The following is a 12026-nucleotide window of genomic DNA, read 5'->3' on the forward strand; positions in this document are numbered from 1 at the left end:
ATCCTGTTTATTGATTGAGATGGGGTCTTGCTAACTTTGTTCAGGCTGACCTCAGACCTTGTTCCCTCCTTATCTCTGCCTCCTAAGTAGATTGGATCATGCCTGGCCTCACTTTATAGTTTTTAAAGTGGTGAATTGATGGGGTGGATCACATTTTATAAATTGGTAAGAATGTGTCATGGCTAGCCAGTTGGAAAACACGACCCTTAAGCACTTAGGACCAATTTGATCAGCTGTGTCCTTGGTAACTTTACAGAGAGCTCTTCTGTCCTCAGAAGAGGTATTTGCTTCTAGAGCTTTTAGCTCTATCAGGAGATGCTGAGTCTCGGCAGTAGTGAGTTCTGCAGGGCTGGAGTCTGAATGAGCTGTTGCTCTTCATGAGTCTCAACCATGAACCGCATGGAGGTACTGTGGTAACGCTGGGTCCTTTGTGGGGATGGAGGGTTTTGCCTGGACCATCCACTCAGTCTCTTGGCAGAGAGGCAGGGATAATGTATTAATTATTTTATATTCCCGGCCTGTACCATAGAGCCTGGCTTTGAACAAATGAATGATGAGTGGATTATGCATCCTAGGATTAAAGCACATTTCCTGGGATTCCTGGGGCTAAATGGCAATCCCAACAGCAGCAGGGACCGTTTGCCTTTCAAGGTTGTTTCAGTAGCTCAGTTGTACACTACTGCTTGTGGGTTGGTCTGGACCCCATCTTTCTCCAGCCCTCAACTTCCCAAGTCCTATAGGAACTGAGTTAGGAAGACAAGGGAAAGGGGAGTTGACCTGTTTCTCAGGAAGGCCTCAGACACTTTTTTTCACTCATAGTTTTCAAGTGACTTGTACTAGAAATCTAGATTTCTAGTGCGTGTTCTGTGACTTTTATGATTTCTTCGATGTTAAAATTTTATTAACATTTATTATAAATTCCTGTATATAAAATATTCCTGAGAGAGTACAAAATGCAATTATGAGAGATGACAGGATAGCTTGACTGGCTGCAGGCATGTCCTTCCATTCAGGACCCAGGGCTGGTGAGCTGTGTGGCCATAAGGCTTCTCCCTACATCCTCAGGGCACGTGAGTGGAAGTGTACTTCCCTGTCCCACCCCGTCCCACCTGTGTCCCAGGCCTGAATTTTGCCAAGCAGCCTCCATTTTCAACCATTGCCAGCCCACCCCACAACCAGATGTCTCTCCACGTGTGTGTCCAGAGTAACTGTCCCTTTAATGCAGGATGATTTTCTCCAGTCCCAGCCGAATCACCTGCCACATTCATCCGTTTGCCCACCCACTCATCTATCCATCCAGGCAACATTCTTGAACACCTGTGTGGCAGGTGCTGCATGAGGCACTGGGTCATGAATGGGACATAGTCACTTTCCTCAAAGAGCACATTGGGAGACAGACATGAATGACGTGAACAGAACACGATAGCATATGGCATGTATTAGACAAATTGCTGTGAGAAGATAGCAGGGGATAGAGAGAGGAGGAAAGAAGAGGGGAGAAAAAGTGACTCTAAAGACAATACATGTTTGCCACAGGCTTAGGTAGTGCTCAGCCCCTCTCATAGTTACCCTCTAAAGCAGTGACTTTTTGTATTTGTGCTTGACTAGCAAAATTGTTTTTCTAAATGAAACATGACATGAACTACTGGTAAGTAAAACAAGTGTTTTTGGTTAAATTGGGGCTAGGGTAAGGATGGATCTAGAGAGCTCTCTGCTTGGCTATAGCTGAGCTTTTTTTCCCAAGGTGGTAACAGGCAACTGATTCTGGATGATGCTGAGGCTGTCACATTGCCTTGGAAATGCCTAGAATCAACAGGTAAATTATAGCTGACCTTGTCTGTTCTGCCTTGGACACAAAGTTGAACAGTTAGGCTTTCCTTTTGGGCAAGAGATGACTGTAACACTCAGAAGGAAGGTGTGGCTAATTGTGAGGAATATGTTCCCTTCTTGGTCTTGCTGGCTCAGGGCCACTCTGTGTGGTGTGTTAACCTGTACCAAGGGGGTGCTGCTAGTGGACAATTTCTCCTGAAGGGAAAATGCCCATTCTGGGACTTGTTAGTACAGAGATCTCTGCTGAAAGAGTTGTGGGTTCTATCTAGACCTTGTCTGCAGTTACGGAAGGGAACACAAAAACTGTGGGGTTCTCTGGTGATGGCTGAGAGAATACCTGGTAGGAGACTAAGAGACCAGGCCTTTGGCTGACCATGTCAGTGAGTACTGTTACTGCTACTAGTTGGCTGGCCTTAACTGAGAGCTTACAATTGATCAAATCAGTTTATATGTGTGGTTTAGTTAATCCTCATAACAACCACATGCATTAATAGTTTTGCTCTTATTTTGCTAACGAGGAAACCAAGGCACAGAGAAGTTACGAGTGATTACTGGGAGAGCTAGCATTCAAACTGGGGCAGTCTGGCTCCCCAGAGAATGTTCCCAAGTTCTCACTTTCTGTATCTTTCATATAGGCTCCATGATGGAAGGATCATCAGGGGCTCTGTGCAGCTTTAATTATAGTCGGCCAGTTCACAGTATATGTGCGTGTGTGTGCATTCTGTTTATACATACATTTTTCTTCTTAAAGACATCCTCCTGATGCAGGCAGGTAGAAGTTGGTGCCGGGATGTTTTGCTGACCAGTAGATAGAGGTTAAAAGAAATTCTACATTCCCCATGAAGTAGCTCCTGTAGGGCAGATCTGACTTAAGGCTGCCTCAACCTGGCATTCTGAGCTGGTTTAGAGGCATGGGTACTCTTGATTCAGGGCTGCAGACAAGGGGAATATGCTGGCTTTCATTCTTCCTTGCCCTACTGAGGCTCAGAGCCCTCTTCCTCATGATAACCTTGGACAATCTCTTTGAAGGAAGATGCTTTCTATCTGTGTGACTGCCTGGCAAGAGAGAAGGACTGGGAGAGGATTTCCTAGGGCACCTCTCTGTGCAGCTAGTTTAACACCTGAGCCCAGTTCCTGAAGGCCAGGATTTTTCAGTGCCAGCTCCCCCACTCCAGGCTGTATGGTGCCAGCAAAGGTAGTTTATTCAGAGCCCCTTGGTTTGGTTATCCTCTTCTGTGCCTTGGTGGTTTCTCTGAGCTCCCACTTGCACTGGAAGTTTTTAATTTGGGGTCATGTGACAAATTTATAAGTAGGAGGTTTGTAATGGGAGGAGGCAGAAAATGGAAGAATTTTGGGTTGTTGGTAGATTTTCATTAATCTTGCTTTTTCTCTTATTATCATGGAGAAATAGGATTTGTTTTTTTATAAAGGATTAGGATGTTTGTGTCATTCTGCAAGTAGAAATTTATGAGTTTTTCTTAAAATCAAATATTAAATGAGAAAACAAACCAAATATAAAAACCCAAAGCAAAAAAAAAGTCCGACAGAAAATGTCATTCTGTTCAAATTTATGGCCTGTAGGAAAAATTTCAAAAACACTCCTTCAAAGGGCCAAGCAGCAGGTCTCCCATTTAAGCTTCGCAACTGTTACAGGATCTCTCTCTCTCACATATCACTTTGAAATCTTACCCTTCTCATCTGGAATGATCAGACACCTTCCCCTGCTGTCTCTCATCTTGTGGGTCCGAGTAAAATGACCATTGTTCTCCAGCAGGGCATAGTTTTAGTGTCACACCATTCTGGCAAAGTACTGACACAACCCAGCATTATTCTTGCAGGTGCCTTTCTTTTCTGTCCTTTTTCTCCTGAGCCTAAAGAAATCACATTCTGAAGGCAGTAGAGTTTTCTAGGTTAGGGTGAACTCTGGATGCTTTCTAGTGGTCTTTTAGAGGTGAACGGATTGCTCCGTTTGGCTTCCCACAGTGTCTGGGTAGAGATTTGCCAGGGTCTCTAGTAAGGGTATGGTTTTCCAGAAAACTCTTGCTAAAATGCACTTAGAAGAACTTCCCCCCACTCCATGTTGTTTCCAAAGTCAATTTATTGAATATTAAGTCATAAAGCCAGTGATATAATTTTAATGAAAAATATCCTGTATCACTCAAGACTTTAAAAGAACAAAAATACCCCTCAGAAACACTGCTTTGAAAAATAATCACATTAACTTTACACACAACAGAGTCCTTTCTTAAGCTTTATTTAAGAAATCGAGTACTATATAGTCCAATATATATAAGACACATCCAGTATTGTGTTCCTGATAGCAAGTGCATAGATTTTGTTAAGATATCATTTTCACTCGATATAAACGTTTCATGGTCACATGAAGATAATATTCCCAGTGATTCTGCCCAAGCATGAGAGGAGAAAACAGAACACAGCAAAAATAGTGAACTACAACAGAAATGAAAAACAGAAACAGCGATTTAGCAGAACAGTCGATTCCTGATAAGTGAATAAGCTGATTGTTTGGTCACAATGTTTTATTTATTCACTTATCAGGAACGATTCACAGTATGTTTATGATGTTCACTGTGTTTCCTAGCCTGCTAGTGAAGAGGCTGAGCCCACGGAATGCACGCATGTGTTGTGGGCTGGGCAGGCCTGTGGCTTCCATCAGGAGGGACTGTTGACACTTCTCTAAGTTTTCCATGGTGGTCTATGCATGGCAAGGAGACCTTGCTCACACTGCAATGGTGCTTTACAAAATCAAAATTATGAGTATGAGTTTAAACAGGGACCAGTTTTGTAGTCATAAGTGTCTAAATGAGCTAGGAATTTTGTTCTCTTTGGAGAATTATTGTTTCTGTTGTTTTTCCAAAAACAGAAACTGGCTTTGTATTTCCTTTCCTCTACTCAACATGAGTATTTTGCCTTGAGCCAATGCTGGTTATATTTACTTTTGCATTTTAAAAATAAACACTTGCATCTTGGAGTTTGATCATCTTCTTTTTCCCATCTTCCCTCCCTCATGCCTCCCACCCCCTTCCCCAAAAAGAAAGAAAAGAGAAATCACACCCTTAGCCATCTTTCCCCACTAATGCTAGCAGTGGGTTTTCAGAGGCACACTGATGAAGGCTATGTTGAGATTTAAAGCAGAAGTGTCAGCAGAAGTCAGCTCCCATCCGTGCAGGTTTGGAGCTGGTGGAAGTCACTACCACTGATGTGTTTGGCCTATGGGTGAAAAGAGCTGACCTGACTGAAAAAATACAATCTTGGGGCCAGAAGGTCAGCTGAAACCAGAGGGCGGAAAGGCTAAGCACCTGCAGGGAGAAATCTCATTGGCACTAGGTGCTGGGTGGCCTGAGGCAGACAGCTTGTGTGTCTGAAAAGTTGGAAGGAGTGAGAAGACATAGGGAGCAAACATTGATGGAATCTTTTAAGAGCACTTTAAGAGCAGTCAGATTCCTGAGCACAGGAGATGGGCAGAAAAGGGAGGAGGGCCTGTGGCTTAAGATGTAGAGGGTACGTAAGTAAGTCTCTTTCTGGTAATGGGCATTAGCGATGGTGGGAACACGGCTTACTTCTGTGTGTTTGTCCAGGAAGGAGTGTGGCTGTGTATGGCATTGTGAGCTGTCCTTTGCAGTATGGCATTGTGAGCTCCACCTCCCCCTCCAGACCAAGTAAAGCTTCCATTTGAATACATGGAACTATTTCTTTTCTCTTCCATTAGTTTTAATAATTAAAGCTGCTGCTGAGTTCAATTAGCTTGTAGAAATAATGTAAATTACTTTTCTATACATATCTATTGATTGATGGCAACACAGAGACTTAAGTTTAACCCTTTTCTCATCTTCCATTCACCAAATAAGTTTACTTTTTCCTTCCTTGAGAGATTACCTCCTTTGAAAAGGTGATCAGTTTCTAAGAAGAGCTTGACTGTAAAGATATGTCTTTGGACTTGGGGGTTAGACAGAAGAAACCCCAGGTCTGCTGCTGCTTAAGGTTGCAGCAGTAAACTTCAGTGAATGTTAGGAACTACATACATATATATGCAGTATATATATTTGTGGGGGAGGGAGACAGATCAGAAGAGGTGAAAAAAACCTGTGTGGTCAAAAGACCATAAAATGACTTGGCAAATCCCCCTCAGGAGGCAGTTATTTAGGTGAACCATAGGAAAATGTGATTAATCTGGGCAGTGGCGTTAAGAGTAGGCTGCTGTAGATAAATCAAAGGAGGCTGGTGTGCAGTTTCCTCTTTCCCCAAATCAGATATTCACTTAGGTGGAATCGACTGTATCTTTTTACACAACATATAGAAAAAAAACATACGTGAAACAGTGAGGTGTGTAGATGTATCACCAACACAGAATGACTACCAACAATACAACACGCAGAGAGAGAAACAAGTATTAGGAAAATGGTTTAATATTGGAGACAGAAGCAAAAAACCGCATCACACAATAACATACATTACAAAAATAAGTTTGACTGTTTTAACTACACGGTTATGTTCACAATGAGGACAGAAGAATCAGAAAAAACTTTAAACAGCAAAAAAGCAAACCCCTAAAGTTAACTAATACATTTATCCACTTAAAGTGACTGAGTACTTCTAAATCTAATTACCTTATTGTGTAACTGCACAATACAGAATAAAAAGTGAAACTTACCGCTGTATTTTAAGACAAAATTCTAATGCTAGATATAAGCAAAGGGAAAAAAGAAATCAAGCCAAAGTTTTTAATTCTTAAAAGAAAAGCAACTTTCTTTCTATCAACCAGAAATCAAACTTGAAATCAGTCATTGTCAGGGGGCCCACAAGAGTAAGCCACAAAAATTTCCATTTTTTTAATCTCCAGTATAAAAAGTTCCACTGGTACAAAATGCGTAAGTACAATCAGTTGTAGAAATAGGAAAGCCTGCGTATTTTTTTTTTTTTTTTGGCTCAAATTCCATCAAACAACAAAATCCAAATGCATCAATAAAACAAACAATACTCAAATGGTCTTACAGTTTCCACTAGGTTTCATTAACTTTGGCTTTTCTCAGACAATATTTAAAATCTATTTTGTAATTCTAAACAAAATGATATTAATCTACAAACAACAATTCTCACAGCACAAAAAAACACATTTTTGTATGACATTATTCAAAAAGTTAATGAAACTACAGTTTTTTTAAAGATTTTATTCTTTTTAATTAGCACTTAAGATAATAAAAACAAACAGTAAAATGATTCCAGAATAGCACAAGCCAAAGAACTATAACCCCTATGGTGAAAGAAAGATGAACTTGTTACGCCTTTAGGACTGCCATTTTATCACAATTCTCTAATTTAGTTTAAAAATGACTACTTCTACACTTGATTTTAAAAAAAAAGCAGTTTCCCTGTGTTTTGTCTTCTGGCACAGGCCCTTTGCACCCTTGCAGCTTTTTCTATTTGATACTAAAAGATAAAGGGACAGTTTGTCTCTGAGGAGGGTTATTTTTCTAAAAATGAAACAAACAAAGAAAAAAAAGACTTTCCCCCTAAATGTACTGTACTGTCTTGGTTGCCTGCAAAATCAGAAATGCGCTACTGAAAATGCCCACCTGATCCTTCTGTTAACTGTACTCAGGTTTTTCTCTGGGGGAGATGCAGGTGGGTTAAGAGGAAAGGAAGGCAGTTTGCTTCAATGAAAAAAATGAGAAAAAAGTTTTTGAGATTTATGTAATTGATAAATGAATAGATGTTGATGGTCTAAGAAATTCAAATGGTAATCTCTTGTGTGTCTATGTATGTATCTACACACCATCATATAGTAGATGAGAGAGAGAGAGAGAGAGAGTGAGATCACTTTTATTATTAAGCTGAGTGCTGCAGGAAGTACAAAATAGCCCTCAAAGGATGATGGAAGGCCCCGGCAGTAGTAAACACACGTGAGGATAATACAGATCATCTCATTAGAAGTGCATGTGCTAGAATAAGGAAACTTTTGTTTTTTGCATTAGAGGCTAATCCTTTCCATCCCAGGGCTATCACATCCAAACACATTAAACCAAACAGGGTGAATGAGTAGGAAAAGGGAGCTGAAACTAAGAAGCTTTCAGAGGACCTGCTTTCAGGAAGGCTAGAGTTTGTATTGGGGTATAGGTATGAGTTTAGGGTTTGTCCAGACAGCCAGATACCTATTCACAGAAAGTCAAAGTCAGAGTAATATGGCACTTTAAAAAGTGGCAGCAGGAACTGGTGACTAGGTATTTGGTCAGTTATTGTGATGAAAAACCAAGCTCTACTTATATGGCCAGTCTCTTTTAAATATACTCAATTTAAAAGCTAGAAAACCAAAAAGGAAGGGAAAGGACTATGAGCTTCTCACTCCAGATACCTTGCTTATTCAGAGGCATCTGCTGGGGTCAAAGAATCCCCAGCACAATGGCTGATTCATCATTATTTAGGAGTATTTAAGAAACAAAAGTAAAATTCTTTACACTATCTACCACAGAAGTCATTTAACTGTAAGGTATGTGAAAGTATTCTAGACTAAAACATACCACTAAACATGATCTGAAATAGCATACACCATTTTTAAGGTTTATTTAGGGGCTGACTCTACTTACTTTTCCCTTCAGAGAGTTTATCCAATAAACTGTTTTTAATTTAAACTGAAGGAGCATAAGATATTAGGAATTCAAATTCCAGCAGCACATTAGGAAGTAAAAGAAAAAAATGGTACAGTAAAAAAATCTAGAGAGTGTTTTTCCCCTTCAAATTGATGTTTTGGATCTCAAAGGGTAAAAAAAGTAGTGAAAATAAATTCAGAAGATATGTGGAAAAATCCAAATTAGGAATACCACAAAAATCAAATTGGGAATACCCCAAAAGCTCAAACGATACAGTATAAAAAGTTACCAACATTCCAGATAGCTCTGGGTAGAAAGGGTTAAAAGTTCACAACTTTCTCACCTTAGAGGTTTCCATATATTATGAAGAAAATACATTGTGAGGTTGCCTTCACAGCGTTGATGTGCAGAGTGGTTAAAAAAGTGAGACATGGGCACTTATACAATGTCTTACAAAAAACATCATAGAGAAATAACAAACAATAACAATTTCAGGCAACAAGACCACAGAATAGCAAGTTAACAAACTTTTTAACCTTTTTTTTTAAATATTAGGGATTTATACAAAACACATAATAAAATACCCATGTTATCAAATTACTTCTCACAAGAAACACACTGAAGCTCTAGGAAGGAAGTACCTTTGGAATTTGGCACTATATATTTTCACTTTTTTTCTTTAAAAGAAAAAAAAACAAAACAGATCACATTTTGCTGAACACAAACACATCTAAATAGTCCACAATAAAAAAAAAATGACATCAATGCTTCACAAGCCAACACAAAACTTATTCTGGAATAGTTTTTTTTTCCTCACATGAATTTTTTTTTTAGCAAACAACTTTTTTTTTAAATTCTTTTTTGTTTTAAGTAAACCAATTCTAAACTTGTCTTATCAACAAAGAACATTAAGACCGTAAGACTCATGATGAAACCACAACTTAATTCACAGAAGCACCAACATAACACAGTTTACAGTGACCTTTCTCCTGTACATTGAAACAGTATAAAATATAGGTAATTTCATGTGCATTAAACCATGGATTGTCTAACTGTGAGTCAGTTCAGCAAAAGGTGACACAAATAGGTAGCATTTGCCCCAAAACAGGGTAAATATTTTTCTTATACTAATCTACAAAAAGTGGTTCTATATATATATCTTAATGAGAAAGTGAGCCACCTAAAATGGCCTTATCAAAAAACTTTACACTGCCTGAAAAATGTAAAAACTATTACAGACCTCTAGAGACTTAAAATCAGACAGTTTTTTTCTCAAACTGTTTTTGGAAGTAGTCTGTTAGAAACCAACATTCTGTGTCCCTGGACACATATTGCTATTGTTACCAGTGACCGGGAAGAATGCCAATCCCTGTATAATACTTTCAAGTCTGTTTTATGAAAAGAAAAAAAAAAATAAGAAAGAAATATTTTTGCCACAGGTTTTTTTTTTCTATAATTTGTCTAATAATTTCAGTCTTGCATGAATGCAGCAATGTTTTTCACATTGACTTCCCAGAATTCATAGCTAGATGAGGTCACATGCAAATTTCAAAGGTCAAACTAGATCAAAGGTCAGTAGGAGAACCAAATATGATGTGAGGTCAGAAAGACATCAGAAACAATGACGGGACGATGAAACTTTTTTTGAGACGCCACAGGGACATGCTAGGCAAACGATGAACTAACGGGCATGAAGATGTCTAGGGAAAAAACAAGGAAGAGTAAAAAGTTACACAGAATCTATGCAGCAGCAACAAAATCACTTTTAAGGGTGCAGGAGAAAAACTAATGCAAATCTTAGGTCTTTAGGGAGTCTATGAGCCATTCATGTAATTTGCATTTCTTACACTCTTTTTCCACAGCACAATGAAAACCCCAAGAGAATCCATCTGGAGAGAGTGAGAGGGGATGGATTCCAGGTGTTTTGGGGTGAGGGATTGGCAAGGGTTAGGGGAGAGGGTCCAGTTTCAACAAAGGTGACATACTGGGAAGTCAGACGACTGAACTGTAAACTAGATAATGGAAATTACGAACAAAATAATCAGACAGATACAAACAACGAGAGGATAAAGCATGAACTTTAGGTCTAGGGTTCAACGGTGAAAAAAAGCCCATTCCTAGAACAATTCCTCTAGAGACTACTTCAGAAAGTTCTAGCTAAACAGAGAACTGCTCTTTAGGTATCCAATAAGTTAACAATAGGCAATAAATAACTTCCATTATTTCTGAGGCAGTAAAAATTTTGTATAAAAATAGAAATGCTTTTTTTACAAATAAAATTTACAGGCCTGTGGCTTTCTTTTTATTTATGTATTCTTTATGTATTTATTATTATTAAATTTATCTTTCAAGAAACATCAAGTATTTTCACTCATTTTTATTTTATTTTTAAACCCTGTAGCTTTAAGAAACAGATCTCTAAATCTTTTTTTACATTAATCCTTTCTAAAAACAAAAATAAAACAATAACAAAATAGACAACCAGTGTAATAATCTGACCAATAAATGTCATGTTTCTTTGAACCCTAAAATAAAATCCTACTTATTAAAACAAACCGATGTAGTGGAAAGACGGTTTTTGTGTTGTTTTAAGTGCTTCTCCTGGCTTCTCCCTCTGCTAGGCCACCACGTTAACGCTAAACGCTGGGGGCCCTCTGGAGAGGCAGGCGCGGACAAGGAGGGGTGAATTCTCCAGGCAGTGCTCTTGGGGCACCAGTGGTTTCAGAGTTAGAATTGCACATTAGCGTTTGTTTGCCTTTTAATTTCTCAAGATGTCATTTATTTGTGTATGTTTTTCTTTAAAAAAGCAAAAATGAAAACAAAAAATTAAAAAAAAAAATAAAAGGAGATTCAAATTGCAAAACAAAGGAGAATACAGTGGTACAACTGGAGGAGGAATTTACTCAATAGAAACAAGGTAGCCCAAGTTTTAATTATGGCAAACTGGGTAAGGGAGGATGGGGAGGGGAATGGAGGCCTTATTGTAAAAATAACCGTCTCTCTTGGTGAAAGGTGACATTGTGATCCTCCTCTGCCTTCCCTGTTGAGAACAGGCCGGCTCACGGGACTTACCCTAAGAAAGCTAAAATAAGAGCAGGGAGCCTCTGGGGTTAGGATCAGTAAGGTTTGCTGTCATTTTTGGAGCGCTTCAGCTGCACCTTCAAGCGTTTCATGCCGATCTGAAAGCCATTCATAGCCTGGATTGCAGCTTGTGCAGAGACTGGATTGTCATAGCTAACAAAACCTGGAAAACACAAAAGGGAAAGAAGGAGGGAGTCAAGATGAGAGGAAGCAGAGCAGAAAAGTGGGATCAGGGCTTTCTGGGATGGCTGCATAATGTAACTGCACATGCTAATAGGTTCAATCGAGTTCTCTTAGATTTATGGTGTACCAGAGCATACAGGGCATGTTTTAGGGACATACTGGAAATGTCCACCACTGAGAAGTAGCGCAAAAGCTAGTTGCACTGGTAATTTTGGTAGGTAGGACCAAAAAAAAAAAAAAAAAAGAAAAACTTCTTCCCTAGAGAACTAAAATCTCAAAACTTGTTTGAATTTAGTTCCTTTATTTCGTGCTTTCAATTCAAATCTG

At 39.1% G+C, this 12026-nt stretch overlaps 1 protein-coding gene across 33 annotated transcripts in view; it reads right to left on the reverse strand.

The window, feature by feature from the left end:
* Positions 1 to 4068: 4068 nt before the first annotated feature.
* Celf2 (CUGBP Elav-like family member 2) overlaps positions 4069 to 12026 on the reverse strand; it is an 808044-nt gene continuing 800086 nt past the window's right edge. For all 33 annotated transcript variants that reach the window (XM_074056689.1, XM_074056688.1, XM_074056690.1 and 30 more), the window contains one exon: positions 4069 to 11679. In XM_074056689.1, coding sequence (XP_073912790.1) covers positions 11552 to 11679 — 128 coding nt within the window. In that variant the 3' untranslated portion in view covers positions 4069 to 11551. The remainder of the gene's footprint in view (positions 11680 to 12026) is intronic.

This window comes from Castor canadensis, chromosome 15, assembly GCF_047511655.1.
Source record: "Castor canadensis chromosome 15, mCasCan1.hap1v2, whole genome shotgun sequence".
NCBI lineage: Eukaryota > Metazoa > Chordata > Mammalia > Rodentia > Castoridae > Castor > Castor canadensis.